Raw genomic sequence first — 19364 nt, 5'->3', positions numbered from 1 at the left:
AATGTTTAAAAAATTGAAACACAAAGCCTTAATTTTAATCCTTCTGCTGCCATAGTGTCAAAATATCCCACAAGATCTCTGTTTAAAACATTTAGGCCTCTTGTGTCATTTTGACCCAAGGGCAGCATGAGGGTTAACTGAGAAACCTCTAAGTAACAACAACAACAACAACAAAACCAACAAGACAAAAAAAGTTGTTTTAAAGAAAATCTTTTAGGGTTGACATTAAAGTGATACTAAAATAGAAAAATAGAACGTGCTTGACTAAAGATTCTCCCAACACTGTTGCAGAGTTGTTGTTGTTTTTTATATACATAATTTAAAATGTCCCCTCAGTTATTAACTCCTACAGCAGTTGACATTGATCAGGATTCATGTTTCATGGTGACAGAATCAGGATAAAGTGAGAGAAATGCAAAAAATCTTGTAAATTCTTGTTTTGGTTTCTTGAGCATAAACTGGAGCTTCTAATGTAGCATGACCATAATCACTGTGGTCATGCATTAGAAGATCAGCTTCTCCATCCCACAAGGACACACCAAAAACAAAACAAGGATTCCAAACACTTTGTTCACTTTGGAAAACTCTTTCAAGCTCTGCTTTTCCCAACCACAACGAATTAACCTCACATGATGCATTTATAATTTCCTCACTTACTGTATGTGTTTTGTCCCTGCAAGAACCAAGTCATATCTAATCTGTGAAAAAACAGTCTTGTAATCTTTAAGCATCAAAAAGCTCATCTGTTGACACCATTTTATTTATTGTCGCAGCTCATTTGACTGAGAGGGAGCTGTTTTCAGACACTTCAGTGAAGATCAGGAGCGTCACAGAGCAAAACAGGTAAATGTGGCAGCTCAAATAAAACAGCAGAGTTCACTTCAGGGACGTGTAAACACTATTGTTGGCTGGCAGAATAAATAGGTTTAGACTATTAAGTAATGCTATCTTTTGGTTGAGCAGCGAGGTGTAATCCTTTAAGACGGTGCCAGTAAACACAGCCAGGTAATACAGTTAGATAATTAATTAAAATTAAGTATTTTAAAGGTGGGCTCTGTTTTTTTTAACTAAATAAGATGAGCAATAAGTAGAACATGTGTCTTAGCATCATCTTTTGTCAAGTTTTCCACACAGTAGTACACGTGCACATTTGTGTACTTGTGTACTCTTATTTCCTGGATGAAGTGAGATTCTTGATGGAGTAATGCATCATGTGATCGCAGACGGAGAACTGGGAAGCCAGTCTAGACAAATAAGCTTTTTTTTTTTTTTTTCCCACTGACTGAGCTTCTGCGCAATAATCCTTCTTGCAGAGCCTGGAATAGATCACTGACGCCATTTTATCTCCTAAATTTAAACTTCTTTGCCTAAATATGGAGTCAGTTTAACGTGTAACACGAGTTATTTTTGTTTTAACTTCATGGTTAGGTATGCAGTTTGCGACAGATGATATTTTTCTTTTATGAAGGATTCTTAAAAAGATACTTTGTGAAGGTATCATTTTATTCTGAAACTGGTTGTTGTCGGAAATCTTGGAAAAAAAGGAAAGAAATTGATTAAATATGATAATTAATGTTATTAAAGAGAAATATTATACTGAAGGCATCCACTGGAACCACAATAAAGGTGGTTTGGGGGTTTTTGATGATAATTTTGAAAACTTTAATACCTCCTTTTCTGGATGTATATCACTATTTTTTTTAGATGATTATTTCCTCTGGTTTTGGATGCTGTGCAACTTGAAGGATTTTTACAGAAACTTTTTTTTTTTTACTTTTAGACATTTGTTATGATGCGAAACCATGACAACAAGGTGGTTTTCTACAACTGGGAGCTGCTGATTACCATCTCAAAGCTCAAATAATTTCTCAACTACAGCCCCAAATTCAAGGATTCAAGGTTGTTTTTTTTTGTCATTCGTATCTCATGTGGTACATGTGGTGGAACGAAACAACAGTATGTCCTCAATGAGTTGAAAAGGAGGCGCCATGGATGCATTTCCATCTACCTGGAGCTGGCGTGAAATGCGGTTTGCGACAGCGGGAGGACCAGGATCGTCCCCCTGCACCTGCAGCTTGCTGTTGGCGATGAGCGGCTCAGCAGGCTGATGATGGGAGGAGTGACCATCGCTCGGGGAGTTCTGCCCAACATTCAGGAAGTCCTTTTGCCCAAGAGGACTGAAAGGTCTACTGGGTCCACATGGACGGATTGACATCTGTGGCCTCTTTCTTCAGATCCACTGTGGGACGGACCGCTACAAGAGATCCTTCTTGCCCACCGCCATCAGCATCTATAACAACTCTTAATGAAACAAGGTTGATGAGCTACAACAATTAATGTCCCTTTGGGATTAATAAAGTATTTTTTACTGAATTGAACTGAATTTACTCTGCTTGCCCGGTGACATTGACACCTTTAAATTTAGGATTTCGTCTTTACAGATATGAATGAAGTTGGTCTGTAAACTCATGCATGTATGAACAAAACATATCTTGTTGATTTTCATATATATAAAAAAAACATTTTCTGTTTGGACTTAAGGCTCGGACAAATTTACTTTATATATGAGTAAGCTCACTTTTAGTCATGATTATAGTTAATGGATTTTTAAATATATTTTCATTTATTGTGGTTGTATTGACCAATTGTTTAAACATCAAGCTTAACAACTCTCAGTTGTGAATGTTTAAACTCCAGCTCGAAACTCTCCCGTTTATTAGAGCTGGGGAAGTATTTCAGAAAAGAGGTGAAACATCTTCAGGGACTAAACGTGGTTTAGTTGAGGCACTAATACATGTATGTGCTGCCACCTAGTGGTGGCTGTCAGCACTACAGCTTCAACAAGTGCAGCTGGAAAACAATAAGATCACGTGTTTGCTCGTAGATGAGCCTTTAAAAATGAAATTTTCAGCTCTGTCATTAAAATGGCTCTAGATAACTATGTGGATATTAAATAGTTGTGTCATGATGGACAAAAGCCACAAACTGGCATTTGGGGTTTCATGCAAATTACTCAAACAAATATTAGACAAACATTTAAAAACCTGATCACACGTCATACTTCACATTTTTAGAATGAACTCTGTATGTATTTATTTATTTATTTTTTTACATTTTTATCCATGTCACATTTTTGATTTGTAAGTTCCTTTACCGGTGGCTAAATACAAAACTAAGCACACTCCCTTTCATTTTGCCTTGCTTTGCTAATTTTATTAATCTCTCTGTTAAGCAAGTGCTAACACAAACTAACAGATTACAAACATTTCTGCTGACCATTAGCTTGACTACAAACAATGTTTTCAACACAACTCAGTGTAAAGTTGTCATATTTAGTCCTTTTTACGTCAAACTTTTTCCAACATGTAAGTATTTTGCAGGGTTTTAAAACCTGAATTTAATTCCTAATCATAATTTCTTGTTCTAATCTTATTATTTGCTCAAATCTCTGTGGATATTGTGTAAGAGAAACAAACACGCACACTAGCCGATTTGGAGGTGTGAGTATTTGTTGCAGTTCAGACATACTTAAAGCAATTTTTTTTTTTTTTTGAAGTAGGGTTCAGTGGAAACATTGCAGACCGTAAACATCTTACCTGTTGTAAATAGTTCTTTGAACAACCTTAGTTTAAACACAGATTGTTTCTATGGCCAATGGCCTGTCAAAGCCTAAAGCAGAACACTGTTTTCTTCTAATTTAATCTTAAAACTTATATGACGTTCATGTCTTTGCTCTGACTTGCTGCTAGCTCATTATTTGGCGAGACTTCATCTCTATTTCTTCAAGCTGAGGTCCTTCAACAAACTAACTACAACTGGTAAGATATTAATTTCTCATACCTTACTGAACCCCAAACTTGAACTATCAATATAGGCTTGTAAATAGTAAATTTTAACCAGTGACATGACAAAAGGTGCATAAAAAAAACAATTATGCATTGAATTAACTCCCTTTTATGCATTAATTTCCACATGTGCTCATAATGTGAGTAATAACTTGGCCATGAACTCACACACGCACACACACACTCGTCTCAGAGCTGTCGGTATCCATTATAGTGGCAGAAGATTATCTATCTGACCTTCTGTTTAAGGTCTTTATGTAGCTTTATTAAAGACAGGTCCTCCTGGCTCTGAATGAAAGGATTATTTATTTATTTTAGAGGTGTAGAACATTTCTATTTACAAAAAGAGATTTACTGAGGAGAAGGGCAGACAATTTGGAGTGCAGAGATTATTAGTTGGTGTCTTAACTAAATAGAGTTTATACTAGAGGAGTCCTTGTTTATTAAGGACTTAAAGAGCTCGTGCAGGTACAACCTAAAAACAGGAACAGCCTGAACATGTGGGACAAAACAGCTGATATGAATGATGCTTTTATCAAATAGTTGATTTAAGTTTGTTAAACTGCACTTTTTTTTGTCAAGAAATATGATTCTACAGCTTTTATTTAAAATACTATTTTCCACAAAACCAACATTTGAGTGTTTTTTTTTTTCAGTTTTTCAAGAAATCTGAGGGTGCTGCTTGAAAAGTTACAGTCAAAAATTAACAGCAATATTTTGGTTTATTTAGACTTTCATATGAATTATTTTTTTTTAAAGTCACCATTTCACCATGTTATAAATGTCATAGTTCCCAACTAAATATTTAATTTACAAGCTAAATATTTAGTTTACAAACTAAATATTTAACTTGCAAGTTAAATATTTAATATTTAACTTGCAAGTTAAATATTTAGTTAGTAAACTAAATATTTAGTTATAAATGAAATGTTTGTTTTTTAAACTAAATATTTAATTTCCAAACTAAAAATTTAATTTCTAACATAAACAATTAATTACTAAACTAAATATTTAATTTGCTAACTAAATATTTAGCTCGGGTCTAAGTATTTAACTAGCAATATAAACATTTAGCTAGCAAGTTAAATATTTTTGTCCAAAGTAAATATTTTGTTAGCAAATTAAACATTTATTTTGGAAATTAAATGTTTTGTTTATGAAATATATATTTAGGTCTGAGCTAAATATTTAGTTAGCAAATTAAATATTTAGTTTAGGAATTAAATGTTTAGGTTAGAAATTAAATATTTGTTTTGGAAATTAAATATTTAATTTTGAAAACAAATGTTTAATTTATAACTAAATATTTAGTTTACTAACTAAATATTTAACGTGCAAGTTTTCATTCAACCTTTATTTATACAGGTTAATCCCTTTGAGCCTTGGGGACTCATTTTCATTAAGTTAAGTTATTTAAGTGAAGCATTTAGTTTGCAAACTAAATATTTAGCTTGTAAATTAAATATTTAGTTGTGAACTATGACATTTATTAATGTATGAATAACATGGTGAAAATATGACTTTGAAAAAGAACAATTTTTTTTCTTATTAAAGGCTAAATAAACCAAAATATTGCAGTTAATTTTTGACTGTGTAACTTTACAAACGACACCCCATAGATTACAGGTTTGGTGGTAAGATCAGATAATGGTGTGAATGAATCGATGAACACGGGATCCTTTGGCCCACATGTACTTTACTCCATGGTCAGCTGATGAGTTTAGCAGAGGCAGATCCCTGCTAACCTTCAGCCCTATCTGATGACTGAGGGATTGTTTGGATTCAACCCTTTGTCTCAGGGATCTCCCTCTTGTAGACTGCTCATCCGACTAACACTGGGGGGGATTATATATATATATTTTGCCTGCATTCGAATGTGTCCCCATTTATCCCTCTGGTAAGATGTGTTTCTTTCTTCAAGTTATAAAGCAGATGGAAAAGGTAATCTGAGTGTACATTTTGTCTGGGTAAATTCTAGTTTCTTGCTGGAGAATTTGGAGGTAGCTCGTTCAGAGCTGTGTTGGACCCAGCAAGGGCTTCATCGCTGAGCCAAAGAGGGAGCAGACAAGGGACATTTGACAGGAGAGAAGAGAGAAGGAACCATCATGGGTGCAAAAAAAGAAGATGTGGAAAAATTCCTTAAGGAGAATCCTGAGTTTGCTCGAAAGTACTTTGCCAAAAAGATGAGCCCTTCTTCCTTATCAAAGGCATCAGGACTCCAGGAGAAACAGATCGACTTCGGCCACTTTCAGGAACTAATTCAGGTAAACGACACCTTTCAGTTTGATTTGTTGAAACAAACACGGACGCAAAATCACTTAACGGGGTTTACACAATCTCTTTTCCAAGGTCGAAGAAAGCCTAATAATGTACGACCTGATCAAAGACATGCAAGAGAACGTCAACATGGAAAAAGTGGTCTTCAAGATCCTGAAGAGGCTCAGCGCTCTCATCCACGCTGACCGCTGCAGTCTGTTCATGTACCGGCAGCGCAACGGCATCGGCGAGCTCGCCACGAGGCTCTTCAACGTCAGCAAGGACTCGGTGCTGGAGGACTGCGTGGTGCCGCCGGACTCTGAGATTGTCTACCCACTGGACATGGGAATAGTTGGCAATGTGGCCCTCACTAAGAAGACTGTAAACATCAAAAATGTCAAAGAGGTAAAGAGAAGCAGGGCAGCTTGGGTTTGGTTAGTCAGAGCAAACGAGTTATTCTAATGAGGAAGAGCTTAAGAGGATGAATGAATGGGGTGCAGATATTAAGTATGTCTAGACATGTTTGCAATGGCAGTTCCTGATATTACCATTAGGGGACAGCTACTAGCTAGGTCTAATACTGTACAGTATTTTAAACTACTGTTTAAGTATAACCTATTATTATTATTTTCTACCTGATAAATTACAGAAACCAGAGGCTGAATTGGCTTAAAGTACAATCTTGCTGATAAAATCACTTTTTTAGGCAAAAAGGCAAAACAATCATAGCAAAATACACGATCTGAATAGTTTAATTCTTCTACAGGACGTGAAAAAATAAGAGTTCACGCTTGCAATGCTGTACAGAGACACTATCTTTACTAAAAAGTAGTTACAATTACATTTATTTGATCTACAAAATGAAATATGAGAAAGTATTCAACAAAGTGCAGCGGTAAAATCAAAGTACAAAGATTTTTGGTAACAAAAGCCTAAGTTTAAAACACTGTTTGATTAAAATAATAGTTCAGATCTTTTGGAGAGGGATTTTGTTGGAAAGGTTATGGACAATCAATATCTTCCTTAGCTCTGTGAATGGTCTTAATTTGGAGAATTAGATTTTAACTCTAATCAAATTGATGAGCTAATGGCTAGTTTGAATGTTGCTGCTACTCTAAAACAATTCAAATCTACCATTTGTAAAGAAGTTTATGCATATGTTATTTATTTTTATTTTTTTAATCTTTCATTGATGTAGAATATAAAATATAGAATTTTAGAGTTTTTGAAAGCACAGGAAGTCTGGGGAATCTTTGGCAAGAATCGTATTATATGATGAAACTTGTAACAGTCTAAAGAGTCATAAAATAGGATTTGTAATTATTATTAAGAAAATTTTGAGATTGGAGCTGTTTCAAGACAGCGTGGATCTTTCATCTCGGCTCCACTTCTGTTTAGTCAGAATTAAAACTTAATTTCTCCAAACTGAAGTTGCTCAAAGAGTTATCTGCAGCAGGTAAGATACTAAGTGCTCACGGCCCTTCCACTTTAAAAGATTTGAACCTTCTCTTTAAAGGTGTGCATATTGAGATGCTATTTGTACACCTGAGCTAAAGTTTTTACCATGCTCTCAATTAATCTGCATGTTTTCATGAATCATACACATTTTAACCAAAACCAACTGGTTGTAAACCAGTAACATAGCTGCTGTGGACTTGATCAAGTGTGGGTGCATATCCCCTTATCAGACTTAATCCTTTTATTTTCAGATCCCATCAGCCTCTGTTGTAACTGTGGATTAGACGCCTCTGGCATTTAGTCAGCAGGAATCTAAAACAGATCAAAACTAGTTGGCGTTACTTTCAAATGTCACGTTCATAATGAGGCACAGTAAGGTTTTCTACGTCTATTGAAATGTAAAGATAGTTTCAAATTAAAATCAGCCATGACCTTTAGATTCATAATTGTGATGCTAGCACATCAAATGACCTGCTGTGCAATAACACTATTAAAAACCTGTGTTGCATTTGAAAATAATCATTTCCATGCACGTTAGTGTCTGTACTTTCTGTCTTGTTCAGAGTCAGCACTTCAGCTCATTTGTAGATGAACTTACTGAATACCAGACCAGGAACGTTCTGGCTTCGCCCATCCTCAACGGCAAGGACATGGTGGCAGTGATCATGGCTCTGAACAAAACCACAGGACCGCATTTCACTGCAGAGGATGAAGATGTGAGTGGATACAATGCAAAAGGCCGAGACCTCAAAATAAAATGAGCTTTTATCATTAAATTGGAAATTGGTGCCAACCCTTTGCCTTAAAGATTAAAGTACTGAGATAACTTTGTCTCATATAGATATATCGGTCTCATATAGATATATGATATAGATATTGTCTCATATAGATATATGCTATATCATTTAGATGATCAAAACAAAATATCCTGAAATTCTCTTATTAGCACCAAAGACAAAACAAAGAGACAAAGAAATATAAAAGTGTTCTGTATAATATTATTTCCTAAAACCTCAAGTTCTATTTGCATGTAAACAATTAGAAAAATATCTAATTAACCAATATGAAGAATAATTATGAAGCATTTACTTAAATAGTGCATACTAAATACGTGGGCCCAAGTCTTAAATGTTAAATAAATGTTATACATTTAGAGATTTGGTTGCAATTTGTATTTTTTTTTTTCTGGTTTGTGTTTGCAGCTCTTTCTAAAATACCTGAAAATTGCCTGTCTGAACCTAAAGATCTTCCACTTGAGTTACCTCCACAACTGCGAGACACGTAAAGGACAGGTATCAAAGCTTTTCTTCTTGTTCCAAGTTTCTGGTACAAATCCAGAAATATGTCATCACTGTTTGTAGATTATTGCTATTACTTAGCTCTCTTTTTGTTTTGTTTCCTAGCTGCTATTGTGGTCTGCTAACAAGGTGTTTGAAGAGCTGACGGACATTGAGCGACAGTTTCACAAAGCCTTGTACACGGTTCGAGCCTACCTCAACTGTGACCGCTACTCCGTGGGTTTACTAGACATGACAAAGGAAAAGGTAGAGTGCCATTTTTAATTATTTAGCCTTAATTTTAGCATGTGGATCATTACCATTAAAGTAATGACTGATGGCCATCGCCTTCCAGGAGTTTTTTGACGTCTGGCCTGTTTTGATGGGAGAGCAGCCACCTTACACGGGCCCTGTCACTCCAGATGGCAGGGTACGTTCTTTTGCTTAAATCTTTAGCATTATTAGTATCCATACTCTGTTTTGTAATACATTCATAATCAACCGCTGTCATGAAAGGCAGGTTACCATGCATTTGCTTGCATGTCGCCAATTTTTATTATTATTATCTACTTTTATTAAACCTCTATCAAACCAGATTAAAAAAACATTGAGATCAAGAGTTCTTTCACAAAGGTGACCTGGCCCCCCAAAAAAAGGCAGCAGCACACGTCATAACAACAAGACAAGTAACAAAATAACAGAATAGGACTTCAGAAATATATAAAAGCATACAATATGACAGTAAAAGGCAATGGTTGTAATAATAATAATTTAAAACAATGGTGATTTAAGATTTGAAACACAGGCACTGGTGACAAGATATCCATTTTTTTTTTTTTAAGTTTACAAAAAGCACTCAAAGTAATACATTTTTGACAGCTGTAATTCAGCTTGCAAGTCATTCCAAGCTGAGGGGACATAAAAGCTAAAAGCTTTCTTGCCCTTTTCTGTTCCTACACGAGGAACATAAAGATGCAAACAATCCTTAGAGCATAAAGCAAAACTACTGTCCATTCTTCGAATAAGAGTACATAAATAATGTGGAAGCAGGCCAATAAGAAACGTGTACACCAAAATCATCCAGTGTACATATTGTGTTATACAGGGACATTATACTGGTTTGAAGACAGAGATCACGTTGATGAGTAAGATAGCTACAAATAGTAATAAATCTTAATGCACAATGGATTCAATGACTGTAGACAACTGTTTGAAGCACACATAGACAACATCGCCATAGTCAAGTAGTGGCAAAGTTGTGATCAAAAGCTTCCTAGCTGTAAGGGAGAAACATGATTTGTTTTTGAAGTAGAACCCGAGCTTCACCCTTAATTTGGAGATTAGGTGCTTCACATGCATCTTAAAAGAAAGCTCCTCGTTGAAAATTAAGCCCGGGTACTTATAACTGAGACCCTCTTAACTTTACCTTGGACAGTTTTTATTAGAGGGATATTCTCCAATGGGACAGACAAATTAGAAGAAAAAAAAACCAACAAAACGACAACATTATTTTAGATTTATCAGCGTTGTAAAACTTATTTTAGTTTCTCAAGAGGAATCTGCACCTCATCGAAAGCAGCCTGTAAGAATTTAAATGCCTGAGCAATTTAACTAGAACAACAGTAAATTACACAATCATCAGCATAAAAGTGGTTGGAGGCGTTTTGCAAATTTTCACACAGTGCAGTAATGTAAAGTGTAAATAAGATGGGTCCCAAGACAGAGCCCTGGGTTACACCCTTTTTTACTTAAAGAAAACTTGAGCTTACTCCAGCCATCTGTACACATTATGTCCTATTTGCCAAATAACCTACAAAACCAATAAGATGCTTCTTTGGAGATGCCCAGTTTGAGAAGGATATTAAACAGGATTCTGTGATCCACCGTATAAAACGCCTTGGATAAATCAATAAACAGTTCAAAACAAACCATTTTTAGAATTCAGTGCCTCAAACACATCATTTCAAACTTTTAGAGCACAAGTCGCAGTGGCGTGCTGCTTTCTAAAACTTGACTGAAAAGATTGTTTCTAAAAATTCTTTCAGTTGATCACAGACCACTTTTGCCAAAACACACAATTTAAAATAACTCACAAACCACAAGATGGATTTTAATGCAACTCTCAGACAGAAATTATTGTACAAATATGGATTCAAGATGGCCACTACAGCAAATTAAGCTCATTAAACTTTTAAAACGTGCCTCTAACTTGGTCAGTTTTACAGATACTGAGTTAGAATTAGCTGTCATCACCAACACAAACTCAAACAATAAGTTATTAAACATGATCTTTGGTTAAACCTTTTGGCAGGGGCCAAGATGGCGGATGTTATGCATTCCGTCAAGGGATGCTTCTTTCATTTTAACATATGTTTTGTGTCTAATCTCACATTCATTCCTCTTGTAGGAGATACATTTCTACAAAGTGATTGACTACATCTTGCATGGAAAAGAAGAGATCAAAGTAATACCGTAAGCAAAACCACTTTTATTTGTGTGAGAATTTGATTTATTCAAGACGGGAACCAGTGTTTGCACTAATTCACAAGTGATTTAATGATGTTTCAGATGCAATCTGTGGTCACAGCTGCTAACTGGCATCTTGCTCTTTTGTCACACAGAAATCCACCTGCAGATCACTGGTGCTTGAGCAGCGGCCTGCCCACTTACGTTGCTGAGAGTGGTTTTGTGGGTTTCCTTTCATTTCTCCACGATTAGCATCAGAATCATTTAAGATCCCATAAATACATACACTGATCCTCCTGCTCTCTTTCTGCTCCTCAGATTTGTAACATTATGAATGCAGCTGCTGATGAGACATTTAAGTTTCAGGCAAGAGAAAGTTATTTACCATTAGTAGCCCCAAGATTTTCATAGAAACATACAGCATGAGTTTACTCTTTTCGCCACAGACAGAAGCGTTGGACGACAGTGGCTGGACCATAAAAAACGTTCTGTCGCTCCCCATTGTCAACAAAAGGGAAGAAATAGTTGGCGTGGCAACTTTTTACAACAGAAAAGATGGAAAACCTTTTGATGATCAAGATGAGCAGCTCATGGAGGTAACATTAATCTGACCAGATGGATACTTTTTTTATCCTTGGAACAAATGATTGATCTACTCATACTCCCTTATTTTTACAGATAAAGCGTAGAACTTGCTTAACATTGGTTTGTGAATTATTGTGCCCCAATACAGTTACAGAAGTATAAGGTTTATTTCTCTGATTCTTAGGCTTTGACTCAGTTTTTGGGGTGGTCAGCTCTGAACACGGACACTTACGACAAAATGAACAAGCTCGAGAACCGGAAGGACATCGCTCAAAACATGGTCCTCTACCACGTCAAATGTCGAGATGATGAGATTCAGGATATTCTGGTCAGTACTGCCCTTTTGAATTAAAAAATAAAATAACTAATCCATTAGTGAAACAGGGGTTTTTAACCATCAAAACACAGCAGAAACACATTGGTTCTACTGGAAAAGTCTGAATTTTTCTCATTTTCTTTCATTAAAATCCTTTTTCAGAGCATTCACTTACTATTTCTGATTTGTCCATATGCTTTGGTAAGTTTCAATGATTCAACTCTTTATGTAACATTTATTTTTTTTGTTTTTTTCCATGTTTTGTAGAACACAAGAGATATCTACGGCTGTGAACCCCAAGAGTGTGAAGAAGAGGAGCTTCTTGAAATCCTGGTATTGCCCTTGGGTTTCCAAGTTTTTTGTACTAGGAAAACAAGAGAAAGTCAAAGTTCTAAGAGTAAAATTAAGCGTTTAAGATTTTTTTTATTATCAGAAATGTCCATTTTCTAGTATTGTTAAGGTCTGTTCTTTTTAAATCGTCTTCGTGTTTTGTTTTCCACACCCGTCTTTCAGAAAAAGGACTTGCCTCCACTCATCAAGAAATTTGAGATCTATGAGTTCCGCTTTTCGGATTTCAACTGCACAGAGATGGAGCTGGTGAAGTGCGGGATCCAGATGTACTATGAGGTCGGCGTGGTCAAGAAGTTCCAGATCCCACAAGAGGTAATGTGGACCTGCGGGTATGCAGCATTTCTTTCTAACTGTGTGTAAATCGGCTTCAGGAAATCAGTTCTCTGTTTTCCTCTCAGGTGCTGGTTCGTTTCATGTACTCCATCAGTAAAGGCTACAGAAAAATCACGTACCACAACTGGCGTCATGGATTCAACGTGGGGCAGACCATGTTTACACTACTAACAGTATGAGTTTATTCTTCGTAATTACCTCTAATACCAATAGATTCTTATAATTTATTGAGTTTTAGTTTCTGTGTGCAAAAACCTAAAAATAAACATGATCATTATTGGTTTCTAAATTGTAGACATTTCTTTGTTTGGATCGTTTGTGTGCCTTTATACAATCAGACAGGACATCTGAAGCGATACTACACTGACCTGGAGGTGATGGCTATGATTACTGCTGGCTTCCTGCATGATATTGACCACAGGGGGACAAACAACTTGTACCAGGTCAAGTAAGTGGAATCAGTCCTGTAATTGATACAATCTAATAGATTATTTTTAATCCTCTTTAATATGACCCTTAAAGGTAAACCACCACTGACTGCAGACAAACTAAACTATCATTATGTTCGTCAAATACAACTCATAAGCATTTTCATCTTTGGAGTCAACATCAGTCCCAAATCTTTCTCTTAATAAAAGAGAATATTGGAAGGGGTGGGTGAATAGCACAGTTAAATGCAGTTCCTTCAACCCAGATCAATCAGGATCTTACAACTATTACAGAAAAAAAAAATCACCACTTCTTGGTTATGTTGAATGAAACTCACTGTAAAAACACTTTGCATCTTCCTAGTTGGGTTTAGGCTGTTGTACTGCTTAGTTAGTGTCAATGAAACACTTCAGTTAGGGCTAAATCAGCAACAGTCAGCAACAATTTTTCCTTGAAGCCTTTTATTTAGAAAGAAGCTGTGCTGCTCGTTGTACAAAATGTGTTTATGTGCACTTTTTTAGTGTACCAAAAGAACTGGTGGCTACATTTAGGAAAACAAGGCTACCAATGTCATAAATTCGAATCAGAATAAGCTTTATTATCATTGTACTGAGATACAGCAAAAATATGTTCGTACAGTCGCCCGAAAGATGGGCAGAGTGCACGTAGCTGCTGCTACTGGAGCGTGGCCTCTTATCCTTTTCAGAATACTTTTTTAGATAGAAAAGGGGGAAAATCCATGAGGATAGGATAGTGGCATTACAAAAAAGATCTCTTCACACCTTGTCCTATCAGGACACGATTTAAAACATCAAAAAAACTCTGCCAGCAAGCACATTTATAAACACGTTACGTATGCATTTCACAGCAAGGTAGTCCATGAAGTACTTCCAGATAGACCATAGTCCTGATAAGATGATGGTCATTTAGCAAAGTTCTGACAAGCCTCGGGGGGTCGCAATAGATGAAGCTTATTTCACAGGAGAAATTGATATGACGGCCTGTTTTCGAGGCCAACCAGGGGAGTCAGATTCAGATAAGCCACAATTATCGATTTTCTTCAGACAGACTGTTTTTTCTTGTCAGCCTTGAGTTCTACTGGTATTTTCAAGTTCCGAAATGGCCAAATTAGGGTGCATTCTACCAGTCCGTACTTACAAGCCCCTCCAAGGTCGTTTCCAACATGCTGGCGAGTCCCTTTTCAACCAGTTTGACACGACTGTCAACAAGGAAGAGGGCTGGCAATGGAGGAGGGGGCATGACAAAGAGACCGTCTTAGCACCAACATAACTGGTTTGTTCCACTTTGGAGTAAGCTGTTGGGGGAAGAATCAGTTTTGTGGTGTGTGTTTCCTTGACTGATGAAGCCTTCTGGATCCAAGGCGAAATGTTTCAGCACAAAAAAAAAGAAACTGTCCAGATGACCTGACTGAAAAATGTTTGATCTTAAGATTAAACTAACTGAAATTTGAGGACTTTGTTTACTACAACAGGTCTGGTAATCCTTTGGCCAAGCTACACGGCTCCTCCATCCTGGAACGACACCATCTAGAGTTTGGAAAGTTCCTTCTGGCTGATGAGGTAAAAAAAAAAAAAGTTGGATAAATAAAATAATAAATTTAACATGTCCACAACTTTACAGTCCCTAAATATGGCACGCCAACCTCTGCCTCCATATTTCTGCAGTCACTGAACATCTACCAGAACCTTAACAGGCGGCAGGTAGATCATGTGATTCATCTCACGGACATCGCCATCATCGCCACCGATCTGGCTCTTTATTTCAAGTCAGTGAGGTTTCTCATCTCCTTCCCAAGTTTGTTCACTTGTTCGGCTCTTGCTTTTCATAAAAGGAAAACAATAAAATGTTTTTTTTTTTTTTTCTTCTTCTTGCACCGTCTCAGAAAGAGAACCATGTTCCAAAAGATTGTGGACCTTCGACATACATATGAAGATGAGAAGAAATGGGTGGAATTCATGTCTTTAGAAACAACCAGAAAAGAGATTGTCATGTGAGTTCAACAAACTGTGTTTATTGACGCCGTGCTTTTACTGAAACTGGAACTTTTTCATCGCTTCAGGGCCATGATGATGACAGCATGTGACTTGTCAGCTATTACAAAGCCTTGGGAAGTGCAGAGCAAGGTGAGGCATACGTAATTAACAAACGACCAATAAGTAATGGCGTGCGACTTAAAAGCTGGTCAAAGGTGGATAATTGTTTGTATCTTCTAGGTTGCCTTGTCTGTGGCTGCAGAGTTTTGGGAGCAGGGTGATTTGGAAAAGACGGTACTGGAACAACAACCTATTGTAAGTCAGCAAGTTGGAATAAAAATAAATTGTTCTCAAGTATCTGTAGCTGACCAATTAGCTAGTTTAGTAAATTCATACATAATTTCTAAAAAACTAAATTACCGCAAGGTCTTTCAGAGGGATGGAGATCATTTGAGATAGTGAAGCCATGAGGCTAAATTATGGGATTAATAAATGATGACAAATCATGATTTAATTCTCTCTTTCATCAGCCTATGATGGATAGAAACAAAGCGGCAGAGCTTCCTAAGCTACAGTGTGGTTTTATTGACTTTGTCTGCACATTTGTCTACAAGGTAATGTATAGTATTAAATGTTCATGTATACTCAAAGCACTGCGTGTTGTACTCTAGTCTTTATTGTCTTTTGTAGCTTTCCAACTCTGGTTTCAGTGCAAAATTTTGGGGTTGGACAGACGTTTGCAATTATCTTTTTGCCTTTGCATAAAACATTTTTTTTTCTTGAAAAAACCGACACAGGAGTTTTCTCGCTTCCACCCACAAATCCAACCTATGCTGGATGGTATTATTAACAACAGGAAGGAGTGGAACGCTAAAAAGGAAGAGTACGAGGCGAAACTGAAAGCCATAGAGGATGCGAAGGCTGCTAAAGGAGCGGCAGCACAAGCCAAAGGTATGGTGCTCCTGTAAAATCACTTTTTATTCACAGTTGCAGAAAATACCTGGCGCTGTCTCACTTGGTGAACTTTAAAATGTTTCCATTGTAATAACACGTTATATGTGCATTTATTAGTTTGAAAGATTTTGAAGGCCACATATGAATACACCACATACCACCAAAGACCATATAAAATGAATGTTGTGGCAATATTGAGGTAATACCATATTTTTGGGACTATAAGGCGCACCGGATTATAAGGTGCAATATCAATGAACAGGTCTGTTTTCATCTATAAGGCGCAATAAGCGAAACAAAACAGTCAGATAAGTCAAGCTTTATTCAGCTCATTCACAATAACCACATAAAATCAGTTCTAGGTCAGTAATCACAACCAGAATTAATACATAAGTTGCACCTGATTATAAGGCTCACTGTCGATTTATGAGAAAATTTAATAATTATAAGTGCGCCTTATAGTCTGAAAAATACGGTAAATAATCCTAACGAAAATCAAATTCAAACAAGGAAAAACACTCATATTATTAAGTTAGTGTTGCTGAATGTTGTAAATACTCAACCTTTGACCTAGTTGACATGATGACAGTTTAGGCTTTTTTTTTTTGTTGAAAAATTTGCTAGCTGTAAGGCATGAGGATGGCAATATTATAATCTGGGACTGTTTTACCCTCAGTTAAATTTGGAGATTGCAGAAAGCGAATGGATTTAGGACTGAATGTTGCTATGTGTTGTCATCATTGTATGTTCCTATACAATGACAAAGTTAGTTCTCTGTATTTAACCCATCACACGTGAGACACCCAGATGGCGCAGTGGGCAGCTGAAAGCGCCTGGGGAGCAATTAGGGATTAGGTGCTTTGCTCAGAGAAACCACGATATGTGGGCATGGCTGGGAGTCGAACCTGCGACTTTCTGGTCCCATGTCGGCTGCTTTACCTCAACACCATCTCAACAGGCCTTCATAAGTCCTGAAAGTCCTTTTCAAAGGAAGTGAACTTTGCTCTGGTATTTAATTTATTGGATTTTTACCAGTTCTTCCAGTATCAGAAGCTAAATGGCAAAGAATTCAAACGCTTGTTGAATTGTGTCAAAACTTTCTGGTTAATATGCAAAGGAATAATGACTAACTATAAAGTATTTTCATTGTTAACTTTGAACATATGAATTTCATAACGTATTGAATTGACATTATTGTTCAGATGAATGCATGTAAGCTGAAATAACATTTTGAAATAATCCCAAAGTTAAAGATGAACATTTAGTCCTGACTGCAGTGGGTTCTTGATTCATTTAAATTGATTCATATATTTTATTTCTAATTTGTCCAATAGCTGCTGCAAACAACCCCAGTGGTGAAGGCTCCAAGACCTGCTCCGTGTGCTGAGACCACACACTCGGCTATAAATGTGTAAATAGGGGTTTAAGATGGAGGAACTTCACAAAGGTCTGAGAATCACAGTCAACACAACAGACTGATCGCCAAAGAATCAAATGTCTGAATCAATGACATGACAGAATCATTTAGGTTGATCCAAAGACCTGAAAATAGAATCAATTATTAAAAAACCTAAAAAAGAATGTTGTTAATAAAAAAAATAAATGAGGCTTTGTTTCAAGAGAAGATGAAGCACTTTTGGTTTGAATTAAAGCAAGACATAATTCAATGATGTCACTGAAGAACAATGGAATCACGTGAAAAGACTTCATCCATTATCTTTACTCGCTTCTTCATTTTTGGGTCGTGGGGGTCACTGGTGCCCATGTCCAGCTATCACTGTGCGAGAGGCGGGGGACACCCTGGACAGGTCTCCAGTCCATCACAGGGACAGATAGAGACAAACGAGACACCTAGGGACAGTTACCAATCAGCCTAACATGCATGTTTTTCATCTGTGGGAGGAAATTGAAGTAATGGGAGAAAACCCACACATGCACGGAGAGAACACGCAAACTCCACCCAGAAAGGTCTCCGGCTGGGATTTGATCCAGTGACCTTCTTGCTGAGAGGCAGCAGCTTTACCAACTGCTCCACTATGCTGCCCATGAAAAGACTCATTCTTGTATTTCAGATTCCTAATCTGTTTAAAATAGGTTTCCGTCTGGATTAGGTGCACTGTGTATGATCTGTGTTTATGCTCTTGTCATGAGTAATGTTTCTTATATGTACAGAAACTAACAACTTCTTGTATATATATATTTTTTTCTCATCATTTTTTTGTTTCGTAAGGCTTTTTTTCTCCAACTCAATAAGTACTATGAGGCACAGACTGTAAATACATTGTGTAGTAAATTATACCTCTGCACTGTACATTAAGTAGTGCATTACAAGTGCATCTAAAAAAAATTAGAATTTCATGAAAAACACAAAAATTTATTTCATAGATTCATTACATATTTAAAGCACTTGATTTATTGTAATTTTGATGATTATGATTTATAAATAATGAAAAACCAAAACTCTATCTCAGAAAATTAGAATACTCTGAAGAGGTTCAATAAAACTCCTGGTGTCACACCCTAATCAGCTGATTAACTCCTAGACAAGAGCTACAAATGGCTCATTCTTCAAGTCCAGCCACTCCTGAACCAGAGACAACATCAGAAGCGTCTTACCTGCTGAGGAGACAAGAACTGGACTGTTGCTCAGTGGTCCAATGTCCTCTTTTCAGATTAAAGTAAATGTTCATGTTATTTGGAAATCAAGGCCCCAGAGTCTGGAGGAAGAGTGAAGAGGCCCAGAGTCCACGTTGCTTGAAGTCCAGTCCGGACTCGCTCTATCGAGTTTTTTCAAAACAAGATTGAACATGACACAGAACCTACTGATGTATGAGCCGCACGATCGGCATGGAATTTTTAATAAAAAATATTATTTTTAAGTATTTAGCACCTCCTGCACCTTCGTGCGGGTCATGCTGCAGGAACTGATCAGCTGTTCTCTGTGCAGAGCAGAGAGGTGGGCGTGGCCAAGAGCGCTTGCAGGTGGCAAAGAGCAGCGGAGGCAGGGAGCTGAAATCATGACATTCAGTGCTCTTTTAGAGCGTTTAGAGTTTAGAAACACTGTTTAGAAAATTGCAAGAGTGTGAGAAGGGTTTAAAAC

The 19364-nt window shown here is 36.8% G+C and overlaps 1 protein-coding gene across 1 annotated transcript; it reads left to right on the top strand.

Moving 5' to 3' along the window:
* Positions 1–5950: 5950 nt before the first annotated feature.
* Positions 5951–17715, top strand: pde6b (phosphodiesterase 6B, cGMP-specific, rod, beta). The gene is made up of 23 exons (XM_037692217.1): positions 5951–6109; positions 6195–6506; positions 8123–8275; positions 8762–8851; positions 8963–9103; positions 9192–9266; positions 11244–11308; positions 11458–11524; positions 11621–11668; positions 11749–11898; positions 12072–12215; positions 12471–12536; positions 12717–12866; positions 12953–13060; positions 13226–13335; positions 14809–14896; positions 15002–15102; positions 15220–15327; positions 15397–15460; positions 15551–15625; positions 15841–15924; positions 16108–16261; positions 17599–17715. The coding sequence occupies exons 1-23, from the start codon at positions 5951–5953 to the stop codon at positions 17649–17651; spliced, it is 2565 nt and encodes an 854-aa protein (XP_037548145.1). The 3' UTR covers positions 17652–17715.
* The last annotated feature ends 1649 nt before the right edge of the window (positions 17716–19364 follow it).

This window comes from Nematolebias whitei, chromosome 18 (genome assembly GCF_014905685.2).
Source record: "Nematolebias whitei isolate Nwh7 chromosome 18, NemWhi1, whole genome shotgun sequence".
Taxonomy (NCBI): domain Eukaryota; kingdom Metazoa; phylum Chordata; class Actinopteri; order Cyprinodontiformes; family Rivulidae; genus Nematolebias; species Nematolebias whitei.
This window is presented reverse-complemented; position numbering and strand designations above follow the sequence as displayed.